Here is a 17050-nt window from a genome sequence, read left to right on the forward strand (position 1 = left end):
TGGGTGCCGGGTGATTTTGTTCTTAATCCATGACCACCTGCTTGGCTTCTCAGCAGTGTTGTGTCCTCCTCAGTAAACTCAATCCTTCTACACTTATTTCTTTCTCCAATCATGGTGTACAACATTTCTTGGGTTCCAGTTGACCCATGCTCCACCTCGTTTGTTTTTGTCTGCCGTGATACACATTAACACCCCCTTACACCCTCTGACAATGGCCCGTTCCATGTTTTGGGTCGAAAAGACTTTTAACTGTGAACGGGAAGGATACACTTGAATGTAAAGTTCAAGTTCAATTGTCATTCAACCATACAAGAATATCCGTGAATACAGCCAAATGAGACAGTGTTACTCCCGGACCAAGGTGCAAGACACAGTACCAACAGTCACACACAGCACAACACACATATAACGATATAAGATATCAGTAAAATACCATCCCACAAAAAAAATAGTACAAGACCCTGAGTCCATGAATGTTGTTGCAGCTTGTCTTCTGCTGAGTGAACACTGATAGGGCAGCACCGGCTCCAGTTTGGACTTCACACCACACCACCTCCAGTGGGGTGCACTGATTCTGATGCTTCTCTCCTGGGTGGCTGTAAACAGGCAACACCACGGCTTGAGGCCTAACCCTCGCTACGGCCAAGGCCACACAGCTCCCCCCACTGTCTGCCCCAATGTATTTTGGTAGATTGCCTTAAACCCATCCACCAAGACCTGAATAGTTCCAGTACCATGCCCTCTACATCACGACATGACCATGCACGTGTCAGTACACCCCTAAATGAGCCTGCTGTTACTCCAACTGGAGCACGTAGGATCCAAGCTCCAGCCAGATTCACAATGCCTGTTTTGGTGATTTTTGGGGTAGCCTGTGTAGGGTGTTACGTATTCAGGCAACAATAATTATAGATGAGTTAGACGAAGGGTTTTATAACAAATAACACGTTTATTAAACACTGATAACAAACCCCCTTCAAATGTAAACAAACCCAAACAATGATCTGAGCTCAGCTGCTGGCAGCTGCTCAAACAGTCCTTAATAGCTTTGCAGTCCCAAACAGTCTTTAAAGCAGTATTGAAAAAAAAAGAGTTCTTTAAAGCGATATGCCGACAGTTCAAAACCTCACGGTACTTTTAAAAGGAGAGACTTTTTTAAAACGATGTAAATTCTCTTCCACGTCGATGTCCTTCGATTCCCAGCGTCGAACTCCCACGTCGAATTTTATTAAATATAACAGCTTAAAGTGACTGACCTTCCTTCCACAATATTCTCAATCTCCCGTTTTTTCCAGCGGAGACTATCGTGAGAATAGTAAACGAAATCCTTCCGAATGAGGATCACACAAGGTCGAAGTCAATCCATCGTCGAAAATCGGTTCTTCTCGATGTCTATCTTCCAAACTTCACTCTCCATCAGCAAAGAACCCGTTGGCTCTGACCTTTTAAACTTTAGGCATTATATAAAACTTCATTTTTAACTAAACTGTGTCATCACATTAAATCACACAGTAACATGAAGTCATCTTGGCAAATCCAGCCACGAACTGCCCCACCTGACAGGGTGGGTCTTCCTTTTATACCCTGTAGAAAAAACCTGTCACATGACCTCTACTGGCGGGAAAATGACATCACTCCACCATTACCTCATGTCCAGTATAACTTCAACCCCAGTCACGTGACAAGGGTACCACTGTCACGTGTCACGGGTACGTAACACCTCCCTCCAAAAAAAACATTTTTGGTCTGACAAGAACAAAAATTGTAACAATTACTTACAACAAAAAAAAACCCAAAAAAAAACAAAGGTATAAATTATATAACATACACAATATACAATACAGTAGGAGTGTTACAATAAAAAAAACCACTCCAAAAAAAAACATTGTACATTCAACATCGAGATAGACAATCAGCAACCACATTATCTTTACCTTTAATATGAGTTATCACAATATTGTACTCTTGTAACATCAAACTCCAATTTAACAATCTTCTGTTTTTGTTTTTCATCTTACTCAGAAAAACTAACGGATTATGATCAGTGTAAACAATAAGTGGTTTTTGAGTTGTACCAACATATACCTCAAAATATTCCAAAGCTAAAACAAGAGATAACAATTCTTTCTCTATTGTTGAATAGTTTCTTTGATGCTTATTAAATTTCTTAGAAAAGTAAGCTACTGGATGATCAACCTCATCACCCTCATTCCTCTGCATCAATACTGCTCCCGCAGCTTCATCACTAGCATCTACAGCTAATGAAAAAGGTTTTTCAAAGTCAGGTGCCTTAAGCACAGGTTGTTCACATATCATTGTTTTCAATTTTTCAAATGCTTTCTGACAAAACACTGTCCATACAAACCTCACATTCTTCTGCAGAAGGTTAGTTAATGGAAGGGCAACATTAGCAAAATTCTTACAAAATTTTCGGTAATATCCTACCATTCCCAAAAACCTTCTGAGAGTTTTTTTCCCCGTTGGAGTGGGAATTTCCAAAATTGCCTGAACTTTTGCCTGAACAGGAGCTACCTTACCTTGACCTACAACATAACCAAGGTAAGTCACAGTAGCATGTCCAAATTCACTCTTGGCTAAATTAATAGTCAAGTTAGCTTTTGAAAGCTTTTCAAACAATTTCTCCACCGCAATAATGTGTGCTTCCCAAGTATCACTTCCTGTCACTAAATCATCAATATAAGCATCAGTATCTTTCAATCCCTGAATCACAGAATTAATCATCCTCTGAAAAGTACCTGGGGCATTCTTCATCCCAAATGGAAGAACATTATACTCATATAACCCAGATGGAGTTACAAATGCAGAAATCTCTCTACCTCTGTCCGTTAATGGAACACACCAATACCCTTTCAATAAATCAATCTTTGTAAGGAACTTTGCTTTTCCAACCTTATCTACACAATCATCTACTCTAGGAATTGGATAGGCATCTGTCTTCGTTACAGCATTCACCTTCCTATAGTCCGTACAAAACCTAATACTACCATCAGGTTTTGGCACCATAACACATGGCGAACTCCAATTCGAGTTAGAATGTCTAATAATATCATTCTCTAACATGTATTCAATTTCTTTCTCAGCAAGTTCACATTTTTCCATGTTCATTCTATATGGATGTTGTTTAATAGGTTTGGCATCTCCAACATCTACATCATGTGAAGCTATAGTAGTCCTTCTCGGAACATCTGGAAACAAATCCTTATACTTAAAAATCAATTCCTTCATCTGTTGTTTCTGCTCTAGCTGTAAATGTGCTAATTTCTCGTCCATATTTTCCAAAATAGTCGAATTAGGTAACCTAACAGAAACAATGTTAGATTTAGAATGAAAGTCAGATGAATCATCTATCATGTTCCCAGTTAAATCCAACTCATTCTCACTAACCACAACAGTCACAGTATCAGATTGTTTCTCAAAATATGGTTTAATCATATTTATGTGGCAAAGTTGTGTTGACCTTCTACGATCTGGAGTTTTTATTACATAATCCACATCATTAACTCTAGACACAATTTCATAAGGTCCATGAAATCTAGCTTGTAAAGGATTTGTCTGCACTGGGAAAAGAACCAACACCTTATCTCCAGGCTTAAACATCCTCATCCTAGCTTCCTTATCATACCAAGTCTTCATTTTCTCCTGAGCCAACTTCAAATTTTCCTTGGCTAAGCTACAAGCTTTATGTAACCTGTCCTTAAATTTCAAAACATAGTCCAACAAATTAGTATGCACTTCCTTACTAATCCACTGTTCCTTCAATAAAGCTAAAGGTCCTCTAACTCTATGTCCAAACACAAGTTCAAATGGACTAAAACCTAAAGATTCCTGTACCGATTCCCTTACTGCAAATAAAAGTAAGCTTATACTCTCATCCCAGTCACTTTCATTCTCCACACAGTATGTCCTAATCATATTCTTGAGAGTAGAATGAAACCTCTCCAAGGCACCTTGCGATTCTGGATGGTATGCAGACGAAGTAATTTGCTTAGCTCCCAATTTATAAACTATCTGTTGAAACAATCCAGACATAAAATTACTACCCTTCCTTAGGCAATCCAAAATAAGTAAAGAATTTTATAAGAGCCTTCGTCACAGTTTTAGCTTTTATATTCCTAAGTGGTACTGCCTCTGGAAACCTAGATGAAGTACACATGATAGTCAACAAATACTGATAACCAGTTTTTGTCTTTGGTAATGGACCAACACAATCTACAATAACTTTAGAAAACGGTTCACCAAATGCTGGAATAGGTTGTAATGGAGCTACTGGTGTAACCTGATTTGGTTTACCCACAATTTGACAAGTATGGCACGTCTTACAAAACATCGCCACATCTTTTCTTAAACCAGGCCAGTAAAAATGTTTTAAAATCTTGTCCACAGTTTTCCTTACCCCTTGATGTCCACCTAAAGGCACACTATGAGCTAAAGTCAAAATCTCATTCCGATAAACTTTAGGAACAACCACCTGGTAAACAACATTCCATTCCTCACTTGCAGGAATTGTAGGCGACCTCCACTTCCTCATCAACACTCCTTTTTCCAAGTAATATCCTACTGACACCTTCTCAATTTCACTACCTAGTAAAGCTTGTTCCCTTAATTTTATAATCTCAGGATCTCTATTCTGCTCTGCTATCATCTCCTTCCGAGACAGAGATAAATCTTCATAGTCAGACTTACTCCCAGAATCTTGTTCAAACAACGAAGGTAAGAAAGTCTCTGACACATCCTCAAAACTCAAATCCTGAGTTGAACAGTCATGAGTAACAACCTCATTCTGCACATCAATCTTTTTAGCCATCGCTCTAGTCACAACACAAGAAGAATCTGTGTTAGAATTCACCTCTGGTTCCTCTGCTTCCATTGTCAAATGCACTTCAGGAAAAACTTGTCCACCTGCCAAGTCATTACCTAACAATAAAGAAATACCCTTCACAGGTAAGCTATGCTGTAATCCTACCTTAACAAATCCTGTAACTAACCCTGACTTTAAATTTACTTCATGTAAACGTACAGGCATAAAATCACTTCCAACACCTCTTATGTAATTTACCTCACCAGTATCACTCTCTTCATTAAACTTCAACACACTATCTAACATCAGTGATTGAGAAGCTCCAGTATCCCTAAGAATTTTTATTGGCACCAGAGTAGATCCTTCTTTCAAGGATACAAACCCTTCAGTTATAAAATGATCATATCCCTTTCTAACTTTGTCAGACTCTAACAAATCCTCATTTGTGTTTACCAAACCCTGTAACTTTACAGGTGCTTCAGTATGTTGCACACAAGCATCTGTAACTGCTTCCTTCTCTTTCTTTTTCAATTTGAAACAGTTAGCTATTACATGGCCAGGCTTCTTACAATAGTTACAAATAAGACCAAACTGTCTTTCCTTCACAGGTTTTCCTTCCTCCTTACCTCTCTCATTAACCTCTAATTTAATTTCTGATTTACCTTGAGTCTCCATATTATTCTTCCTCTTAAAAATTCTACCCTGAGGAAATTTATTCTTATGGATTAAAACATACTCATCAGCTAATCTAGCACAGTCCTGCAATTTATCAGTATCCCTCTCATTTAAGTAGGTCCTTACTTCAACAGGAATGCTTCTTTTAAATTCCTCCATTAAAATCAGCTCTCTCAATGTCTCATAGTCCCCATTTACATTTTTAGAAGAAACCCATCTCTCAAAACACATAGCTTTATCATAGGCAAATTCCACATAAGTCTTTTCCACAGACTTTTTCAAACTCCTGAATCTTTCCCTGTACGCTTCTGGGACCAATTCATACGATTTGAGAATATTCTCTTTCACAATATCATAATCTAATGCTTGCGCAGCAGTTAAAGCTGTGTAAACCTGTTGTGCCTTGCCTTTGATTACACTCTGTAATAACACTGACCATTTATCTTTCGGCCACTCTGACATCCGAGCAATAGTTTCAAAATGTTGAAAATATCTCTCCACTTCTGTTTCACTAAATGGAGGGACCAATTTAATTTCTTGGCTAGCAACAAACGGTTTTCTAGAATCAGAAGACTGATTCTCAGACCTTAAATTCACCATTGCATATTCAAATTCTCTTTTCTTCTGCTCAGATTCCAATTTACACCTCTCTAACTCTGCTTTACTTTGTTCCAACCTCATTTGTTCAATTTGCAACTGCATCTCCAGATTACTTATTGGAAACGATTCTAAAATCGATTCTTCAAAATGACCCGAAGCCACAAAATGTGATGCGATCTTTCTCTGTATTACAGCTTTTGATGTAGTTGGCAAAATCCCTTTAAGATGCAACCGATTAGCAAGTTCAGAGACTTCAGTTTTTTTCGCCTTCGCTAACAAGTCCGCGACTGGCGAATCCAGAAACTCATCAATATTCATCGTTGCCGAATACCACTCACAAGCCAATCAAACAAAAAAAAATTGAGCAATCCCCGTTACCAAAACACCGATTCAAAATTCAAAAAGCTTATTAAACTCAAACAATTCGATCCCGGACGAGCCCCCATATTTATGTTACGTATTCAGGCAACAATAATTATAGATGAGTTAGACGAAGGGTTTTATAACAAATAACACGTTTATTAAACACTGATAACAAACCCCCTTCAAATGTAAACAAACCCAAACAATGATCTGAGCTCAGCTGCTGGCAGCTGCTCAAACAGTCCTTAATAGCTTTGCAGTCCCAAACAGTCTTTAAAGCAGTATTGAAAAAAAAAGAGTTCTTTAAAGCGATATGCCGACAGTTCAAAACCTCACGGTACTTTTAAAAGGAGAGACTTTTTTAAAACGATGTAAATTCTCTTCCACGTCGATGTCCTTCGATTCCCAGCGTCGAACTCCCACGTCGAATTTTATTAAATATAACAGCTTAAAGTGACTGACCTTCCTTCCACAATATTCTCAATCTCCCGTTTTTTCCAGCGGAGACTATCGTGAGAATAGTAAACGAAATCCTTCCGAATGAGGATCACACAAGGTCGAAGTCAATCCATCGTCGAAAATCGGTTCTTCTCGATGTCTATCTTCCAAACTTCACTCTCCATCAGCAAAGAACCCGTTGGCTCTGACCTTTTAAACTTTAGGCATTATATAAAACTTCATTTTTAACTAAACTGTGTCATCACATTAAATCACACAGTAACATGAAGTCATCTTGGCAAATCCAGCCACGAACTGCCCCACCTGACAGGGTGGGTCTTCCTTTTATACCCTGTAGAAAAAACCTGTCACATGACCTCTACTGGCGGGAAAATGACATCACTCCACCATTACCTCATGTCCAGTATAACTTCAACCCCAGTCACGTGACAAGGGTACCACTGTCACGTGTCACGGGTACGTAACAAGGGTAATGTCATTGGTGACAGATATATTGTTCATAATAGAAACCATTCTACATAATTCACAAACACTGTCATTGAGTTGTTGTATTCACTTTAAAAGATGGTGTCTTGCGTAATAATGTCAGTGCAAGGCAACTGCTTTTGGCTTGTTCATAATAGAAGTAAAGGCTGTGGCTTATGTTAAGCACATAAAATGAGTCTCACATGTTTTATTTGCAAAATCCTACACTTGAATAATGGACATCCTGTTCAGGAGACTGGAAATATGGAGAGTATTGGATCTGACACATATTGGGAGGCTGTAGACATCTACTGGATGGGAATGTCTCATTTTGCACATGCCTTCTCCTTTCACATCCCACCCCTCTTAATTGCAACAATCAGGAGTTGGGATGAGCCAAACAAAACCTGAAGCACTGAGCAGTCTTACTGAGTCCTTGAGGCCAGCTGGCAGCTGCTCTTCTCATACCTACTCCCTCTCTGGTCACAGCTATTTCTATGATCCCCTCCCACGTGGCCTTTGTTTTTTCTGGTTTACAAAAAGTTCTGTTGTGGACAGTTTTCAGGAGTGTAATCCTATCATAAAGGGGACTGTCTGTACCTTAAACTAATACCATGTATGTTCCCTAGCTTTATTTCACTTCCTGTAAAATTATAAAAAGTGAGTAATAGGATCTGCTTCTTACTTCCTAGTTCTTTCTCTCTCTGAGAACTCTTCACTTTGATTGACCACTCAATCTTTTGATGACGTTACAGTCAATACTGTATTTGCTGATGCCAGAATGAAATTAATCTGGCCAAGTGAAACCTGTGATACAGAGATCCCTGAACCTTAGTGGGCACCTTAGTCAGACCTAGATCAGAGTAGAGACCAATGTTTTGAGTACACATCCCTGTGGAAAATTCTGAGTAAAATCAAAGTAGTGTGTAACAAGCAATATCAAAACCCTCAGAGCCCATCTTCCTGGATGTATCTTAAGATCACTATTGTTTATTATTTTCTTTCAAGTTCTGTAGTACAGATTGGGAAGAAATTAGTTCCAACGCACAGGCCACTGACTGTGAGGAATCTGTACCAACATTAATACAAGAATGCCTGAATAATATAAATGCTTGTGAAGAAGAGGACAGTGATGTGAAAGATTTGCCACCCTTGTCTGAGTAAGTATTGTTCCACATTTCATTGTTGCCGCAAATGGCTCACAATATTCTGAATGCTGCATATCTTTGATTAGGTCAATGAATGATTAAACATTCACAGAATATATTATTTCAGCAGCAAACAATCTGCTGTTGAAACTCAGGGTGAAGCTGCTCTATGTAGGCTGACTGAGAGGGAAACTGGCCAGTATAAAGAACAGAGGGTGAGTGATGAGATGGGGCCGGAGGTGATTGATATCCTGAAAGAAGGTGAAGGTTTTAGGTGCAGATCAAGCCAGCTAAGGGGAGAGGAGTGGTCCAGAAATCAATCTCCTCTCTCCTCTTTATAGTGGCCATTTTCTCTATGTTTTTAGTGCCGATGCAGGGTCTCAACTTGAAATATTGATAATGCCTCCCCCACCCTTCTAGATCCCACAGATGCTGCTGAGTTCCTCCAGCACAATGGTTGTTGCTCCAGTTTTCAGCACCTTCAGTCTCTGGTGTCTTCAACAGATAATGCTATTCTGCCCATTAAGATTTGTCCTTTCCACCTACTGGGTATTCAGAATCAGAATCAGGTTTATTATCACCAGTATGTGACGTGAAATTTGTTAACTTAGCAGCAGCAGTTCAATGCAGTACATAATCTAGCAGAGAGAGAGAGAGAGAAAATAAGAATAATAAATACAATAAAACATAAATAAACAAGTAAATCAATTATGTATATTGAATAGATTATTAAAAATGTGCAAAAACCGAAATACTCTATTTAAAAAAAGTGAGGTAGTGTCCAAAGCTTCAAAGTCCATTGAGGAATCGGATGGCAGAGGGGAAGAAGCTGTTCCTGAATCGCTGAGTGTGTGCCTTCAGGCTTCTGTATCTCCTACCTGATGGTAACAGTGAGAAAAGGGCATGCCCTGGGTGCTGGAGGTCCTTAATAATGGACGCTGCCTTTCTGAGATATTGCTTCCTAAAGATGTCCTGGGTACTTTGTAGGCTAGTGCCCCAGATGGAGCTGACTAGATTTACAATCTTCTACAGCTTCTTTCGGTCCTGTGCAGCAGCCCCTCCATACCAGACAGTGATGCAGCCTGTCAGAATGCTCTCCACGGTACAACTATACAAGTTTTTGAGCGTATTTGTTGACATGTCAAATTGCTTCAAGCTCCTAATAAAGTATAGCAGCTGTCTTGCTTTCTTTTTGATTGCATCAATATGTTGGGACCAGGTTAGGTCCTCAGAGATCTTGAAGCTGAAGCTGCTCACTCTCTCTACTTCTGATCCCTCTATGAGGATTGGTATGTGTTCCTTCGACTTACCCTTCCTGAAGTCCACAATCAGCTCTTTCATCTTGCTGACATTGAGTGCCAGGTTGTTGCTGTGGCACCATTCCACTAGTTGGCATATCTCACTCCTGTACACCCTCTCGTCACCACCTGAGATTCTACCAACAATGGTTGTATCGTCAGCAAATTTGTAGATGGTATTTGAACTATGCCTAGTGTACAATGTCCTGTGTATGTTACTAAAAAGGGCTTCTTTGGTTTGTTACGAGTAGGAATGCTTCGGGCTTCTTTGGTTTGTTACGAGTAGGAATGCTTCTTTGTCTGTTAAAAGTTTCTCTTGCCGTTGTTTCACTTTAGAATGGCTGATATGGTAATTGTATTCACTTGTTAATCAATGGGGAATGTTATTGTGTTTTGTGAGGCTGGGACCTTGGGGGAGGGGTTGCGCGGGCTTGGGGAGTCCGGAGGGAGACGCCGAGGAAGGAGGACGTGCGCTCGGGAGACCACCGGGGAGTCCGAAGTGGGAGTTTCGGGAGGACGACCACCTAGGAGTCGAATGGTTCGCTGGATGAGCTCCACCGATGTGCACTAAACTGACTGAACTTTGATAAGTTGGCGCCTTTTGTTTTTTTCTTGTATATATATATATATATGTTGTACTGCCTAATACTCTTTTAATTTTAGTAAACTCTTTAAAGTGTATGTCATACCGGTATTTGTTGTGAGTTTGATACTGCCGGCGATTCTCGATTCTCACAGCACCTGCGTGAACGGGAGGCGGGGTTGGTGTGTGGCTGGATTTCTTTTTCCCCTAGACATATACCAGCCTGTTGGGTAAGTGTTACATTTGTGGGGTGCTCGTCCCGGATTGGATTGTCAGGGGGCTGTGGAATCGCGCAGGTAGTGAGGGAAATGGAGAGAGAGAAAATTGTTCGCTGGTGCCGATTTGAAGGTGTACCGGCACAGTACGCATGCGTAGTGAGCGGAGTGGATTTTCGAGTTTCGGGAGACGCGGTAGTGCGGGGGTTAAGTTTAGTGAAGGGTATGGGGCAGGTAGAATTGGTAGCTAGACGGTGTGGTAAAGTGATGGAGTCTAGCTGGGTGTTGGTTAGTACGAGTGCTGACGTCAGGACGTTGGAACTGCCGGCGACGGTCAGTGTACCGGGGGAGGAGGGGCCGTGGGGGCTCCACACCCTCTCCGAGGATGAGGATGAGGAGACATTGGAGGAGGAGCTAGAGCTAGAGGAAAACCCCGGAGAGGTGGCAGGCACTAGCAAAGGGAGGAGGGAGGAGGGGGTCGTGACTAGGCCCCGCCCCCCAGGTAGGGTGGAAGCCTCGGAGCTGGCAGCCGCACTTAACTCCCTGGTGGGAGTGGCCGAGAGGCCACGGCTGAAGCTGGGGGTGTTCTCCGGAGCCAAGCCTACTCCAGACGGGGAGGTGGACTATGAGACCTGGATCGAGCATACGTCTTTGATGTTAGAGGAGTGGCCAGGCTCGGAGGAGGAGAAGCGGCAGCGATTGGTGGGAAGTTTGAGGGGTTTAGCAGCCAAAACAGTTCGGGAGTTGAAAGCTGAAAAGTCTGGGGCCTCAGTGGAGGAATGTATAGAAGTTTTGGAGGGAGCGTTTGGGTTGTCAGGGGAACCCTGGCTGCTTTTAGCAGAGTTCCAACGCCTGGAACAATGGAGAGGGGAAAAGCTCTCCGAGTACATATTTAGGATGGAGGAGATGCTCTCGGGGCTGCGGCGCCAGGGGGTAGTGAAGGCACCGGTCGTAGCTAGCGTGAGGATGAGTCAGTTATTCAGTGGCTCTCTGGAGGAGGACAAGGTGGCGTGGACTATCCGGCAGGCTTATAGGGAAGGCCCCCCTCCATCGTTCGGGCAACTGATTAGAGAGGTGCGGGAGGAGGAGAGAGCGTTGGGGCGGAAAAGGGGCGCGGGCCTACGGGAGCAACCCTCAGTGATACAGGAAGTGGTGGCTGGGTGGAGGAATGACAACCCACTGAGGGGTAGAGAATCCCCTCTGGAGGGGAGGGACAGGGGAGGCACCCACTCTCAGGGGCGACCAGTGCCGTGGGTTGGGAGTGGGAGTCGTCCTGGGAGAGGAGGGGCGGCAGGCAGCGTGTGCTTTAACTGTGGGAAAGAGGGGCATTTCAGGCGGGACTGTGGGCGGCCGAGGGTGTGCTATAGTTGTGGAGAGGAGGGACACTTTAGGTGGGATTGTGAGAGACAAGGAGTTCCGCGGAGGACAAGCCCCCCTGCGACTAAGAAGGGAGAGGTGTCGGGAAACTTAGGAGAGGCTCAGTGAGGGAACGGACTGGAGCCTCTGGAGGAACACGTTCCCAGAGATCAGCCAGGGGACCACCGGGTGCCCACCCCTGTATTCCAGATGGGCTGGTAGGACCCCGTGCCAGTGTGGGTCTACGGATAGAGGGAGTTTACGCAAAAGCCGTTCTGGATACGGGATCACAGGTGACCTTATTGTACCGGTCTTTCTACCACCAATATCTAAAGCATTTGCCCATAACCCCATTTGACGCCCTGCAGATTTGGGGTGTGAGCGAGGGTGACTACCCGTACGATGGGTACCTATCGGTGAGATTGGAGTTCTCGGAGGGCGATGTGGGAGTGTCCGAAGCTATTGAGACGTTGGTGTTGGTGTGTCCTGACCCGGTGGAAACTGGTGGTGCTGCCCTCCTGGTGGGGACTAATTCCCCCGTTGTGCGACGGCTCCTGGGAGCTTGTAAGGAGAAAGCGGGGGAAGACTTTCTGGAGACCCTCTCGGTGCATCCAGTGTTTCGAGCAGTGTTCGAAGAAGGGGTTGCCTCACTAGGACTGGACCCGGAGTGTAAACGCGGGACGGTGTGGTCTACGCAGGCGAGGCCCAAGGTGATCCGACCCGGGGAGGTAGCACTCGTGATGGGGACCCCCAGATTCCCAGGAGTGCCGACGGGCGAAGCCCTGTTAGTAGACGCCCCAGACGATCTTGAAGGGGAGACACGATTTCCGGCGGGGGCGCTGGTGAGGCCCGAAGTGCAGAGACCAGGGGTGGTACATGCGAGGCGTATAGCTATAAGTGTCAGGAACACCACGGCAAGAGACATCACCTTTAAGAGGGGAATGCCGCTGGCACATCTATTCCCAGTGACGGTAATGTCTAGCGCACCGGTGAGGACCCCTAACAGGGAGGGATCGGAGCATCGAAGGAAGCTGACCGCTGAAGTCTTTAACTTCGGGGATTCCCCTGTGTCGCCGGAGTGGAAACACAGACTAGTGGAGAAGATGCTGAAGATGGAAGCTGTTTTTTCTCAGGGCGAGTTTGATGTTGGCTGCTCCAAAAGCACTCGCCACACCATCCGGGTGACGGAGGACACCCCGTTCAGAGAGAGATCCCGGCGGCTGGCTCCGGCAGATGTTGAGGACGTGCGGCAGCACCTGCGCAAGTTGAAGGAGGCCGGAATCATAGCTGAGTCCCGAAGTCCTTATGCGTCCCCAATAGTGGTGGCACGGAAGAAGAATGGGCGAGTGCGCATGTGTGTTGACTACAGGACGTTGAATCGGCGAACTGTCCCTGATCAATATACTGTCCCAAGAGTGGAGGATGCGCTGGCCTGCCTGACTGGTGCGAAGTGGTTCAGTGTGCTGGATTTAAGAAGTGGGTATTACCAGATCCCAATGAGTGCGGCCGATAAAGAGAAGACCGTTTTTATCTGCCCGCTGGGGTTCTTTCAGTTCGAACGAATGCCCCAAGGCATATCGGGAGCCCCAGCCACCTTCCAGAGGCTCATGGAGAGAACTGTGGGGGATATGAATCTGTTAGAGGTGCTGGTGTACCTGGACGATTTGATAGTGTTTGGATCGACTCTGGAGGAACATGAGGAGAGGCTGTTGAAGGTGTTGGGCCGGCTTAATGAAGAAGGGTTGAAGCTTTCCCTGGACAAATGCCAGTTCTGCAAGTCGTTGGTTAACTACGTTGGTCATATCATTTCGCGAGAGGGAGTGGCTACTGATCCAACCAAGATAGAGGCCGTGACCACCTGGCCGAGACCCCAGAAAGTGGGTGCTCTGCGCTCATTTTTGGGGTTCTGTGGGTATTACCGGCGATTTGTGAAAGGATACGCCAAAGTGTGTCATCCGTTGACTCAGCTGTTGTGTGGCTATCCCCCGGTGGGAAAGAAACGGACGGGGGACCAGAGGCAGGACGCTGGAGGATACTGGAACCCGGTGGAACCTTTTGGCTCGAGATGGGATGATCAATGTGAAGAGGCGTTCCAATCTTTGAAAAGGGCACTGACCCAGGCCCCGGTGTTGGCTTTTGCCGATCCCCAGAAGCCATATGTGCTGCACACGGATGCCAGTCGAGAGGGTCTTGGGGCTGTTCTGTACCAGGAGCATGGCAAAGCATTGAGGCCGGTAGCCTTTGTCAGCCGAAGCTTGTCGCCATCGGAGAGAAACTATCCCACTCACAAGTTGGAGTTCCTGGCGCTGAAGTGGGCGGTGGTGGACAAGTTGGGCGATTACCTGTACGGAGCCAAGTTTGAGGTGCGAACGGATAACAATCCGCTCACCTATATTTTGACTTCGGCAAAGCTGGATGCCACAGGACATGGGTGGCTGGCGGCCTTGTCGGTATATGATTTCAGCCTGAGGTACCGCCCAGGAAGCAAGAATGTCGATGCGGATGCTTTGTCTCGTCGGGAGCCGGGGGAACAGGAGAGGGATGAGGAGTGGGAGAGTGTCCCTGCCCCTGGAGTGAAGGCGATGTGCCAGTTTGCTATCACCGTGAAGGCCGAGGGAAGAGGGAGGCTGGAACGAGCCGTGGACCATTTGGGGGGCTTTGACGACGCCATACCCCTAGCTTACTGTGACCTGACCGCACTACGGACTAAACAGTTGCCGGAACTGAGTCCGGGGCAAGTGGCCGCTGCTCAGCAAAATGACCCGGGCATTGGTACAGTGTGGAGAGCGGTCGAGAGGGGGGATGGGGCGTTGGCTGAGAAGGCGAAACAGCCATTCGTGCCCCTGTTGTTGAAGGAGTGGTCTCGGTTGAAGTTAAAGAATAAAATCTTGTACCGGGTAACGGCGCCTCCGGACCAACCCCACTGTTGGCAACTGGTCCTGCAGGAGGAGTATCGGCAGGCTGTACTCCAGGCCCTACATGATGATTCTGGACACTTGGGGGTGGAAAAGACCTATGGATTACTCAAAGCCCGGTTCTACTGGCCCCGGATGAGGGGGGAAGTCGAAGAATACTGTAGGGGCTGCAGTCGTTGCATCCGGAGGAAGACCCTGTCCGCGTTGGCGGCTCCACTGTCGCACTTGCAGAGTGCGGGACCTCTGGACCTGGTATGTATGGATTTTCTGTCGACTGAACCTGACACCAGCAACACCGCGAATGTCTTAGTCATCACCGATCATTACACTCGCTATGCTCAGGCATTTCCCACTAAGGATCAGAAGGCGACGACAGTGGCGAAGGTGTTATGGGAGAAGTATTTTGTTCATTACGGCCTTCCCAGGCGAATCCATAGCGATCAGGGGCGGGACTTTGAGAGCCGCCTTATCCATGAATTACTGACTATGCTTGGGGTTGAGAAATCCAGGACTACCCCGTATCACCCACAGGGAGATCCGCAGCCAGAGAGGTTCAACCGGACCCTGTTGGATATGCTTGGGACGCTGGAGATTGGGCAGAAAAGCAGGTGGAGTCGTCATATTGGACAATTGGTTCACTGTTACAATTGTACTCGCAATGATGCTACAGGATATTCGCCCTATTATCTGATGTTCGGGCGGGAAGCGAGGTTGCCCATTGACTTGTGTTTTGGGGGTGAAGTGGGTGAATTACCCGGGAAGTCCCATCTAAAGTATGTGTCTGACTTGAAGAGGGAGTTACAGTGGGCGTACGAGTTGGCCGAGGCGGTGGCTACCAAACAAAATCAGAGGAATAAGATGCGGTATGATCGAAAGGTGAAGTTTGTTCAATTATTGCCGGGCGACCGGATCCTTTTACGGAATTTGGGACTCCCTGGTAAGCACAAGTTGGCAGACTGATGGGCGGCCAGCCCCTATGTAATAGAGAGCCAGATGCCGAACCTGCCAGTTTACCGGGTGAAACCTGAGGATGGGAAAGGGCCTATCAAGGTACTCCATCGGAATCACCTGCTGCCGCTGGGTCAAGCGGTGCAGGTGGATACGGAGCCAGAGTGGGAGGTTACGCCCAGTACAAGGACTCTGCGAGGGTGCAGAGAAAGGGAAGAGACCGCTGCTGAAGAGCGGGGACGGGTCCCTCGCCCGGAAATGGCTACTGATTCGGAAGAGAACGACTCAGATGAGTGGCCCCTGTTCCCATTTGCTGGTGCTCCAGTACCCGGAGAGGAGGCTCCTGGCCCTTCCCATACTGAATTGGGTGAGAGGAGGGAAGGTCTTGAGGGCCAGATGGAGAGGCAGCCAACAGTAGTGGGAGAGAGGGTGGAGCCTGAGCGTGAGCTGGAGAGATCTCAGGTGAGGGAGGACCCCCGTGAGGAAGGGGGTGAGGGTCTGTCAGGAAGACCTGGGGTGTCCGAGACAGTGGGTTCGCAGGTGGAGAGGGAGCCCAGGGGGGCAGAAGGGATATGGAGATCTCAGAGGATTAGGCGCCCCCCGGAGCGGTTGACATATGTGGTACCCGGAGAACCGAGTGTGATTTCTACTGCTCTGGGTAGTTATGTCACTGCTTTCTGCACCTGGGTTGGGTTTTGTGTGTTGCAAGAAGCTTTGGGGAACTCTAGTAATGCCATGAGGGCATGACATTTGCTGGTGGGGAGAGAATGTACAATGTCCTGTGTATGTTACTAAAAAGGGCTTCTTTGGTTTGTTACGAGTAGGAATGCTTCGGGCTTCTTTGGTTTGTTACGAGTAGGAATGCTTCTTTGTCTGTTAAAAGTTTCTCTTGCCGTTGTTTCACTTTAGAATGGCTGATATGGTAATTGTATTCACTTGTTAATCAATGGGGAATGTTATTGTGTTTTGTGAGGCTGGGACCTTGGGGGAGGGGTTGCGCGGGCTTGGGGAGTCCGGAGGGAGACGCCGAGGAAGGAGGACGTGCGCTCGGGAGACCACCGGGGAGTCCGAAGTGGGAGTTTCGGGAGGACGACCACCTAGGAGTCGAATGGTTCGCTGGATGAGCTCCACCGATGTGCACTAAACTGACTGAACTTTGATAAGTTGGCGCCTTTTGTTTTTTTCTTGTGTGTGTGTATATATATA

At 45.8% G+C, this 17050-nt stretch overlaps 1 protein-coding gene across 3 annotated transcripts in view; it reads left to right on the forward strand.

Moving 5' to 3' along the window:
- mtbp (MDM2 binding protein) overlaps positions 1-17050 on the forward strand; it is a 113109-nt gene that overhangs the window by 26523 nt on the left and 69536 nt on the right. For 2 of the 3 annotated variants that reach the window (XM_073050242.1, XM_073050249.1), the window contains exon 4: positions 8390-8541. The exons of the other annotated variant lie outside the window; for it this stretch is intronic. In XM_073050242.1, coding sequence (XP_072906343.1) covers positions 8390-8541 — 152 coding nt within the window. The remainder of the gene's footprint in view (positions 1-8389; positions 8542-17050) is intronic. 3 annotated transcript variants of the gene reach the window in all.

The sequence above is a fragment of the Hemitrygon akajei genome, chromosome 1 (assembly GCF_048418815.1).
Source record: "Hemitrygon akajei chromosome 1, sHemAka1.3, whole genome shotgun sequence".
Lineage (NCBI taxonomy): Eukaryota > Metazoa > Chordata > Chondrichthyes > Myliobatiformes > Dasyatidae > Hemitrygon > Hemitrygon akajei.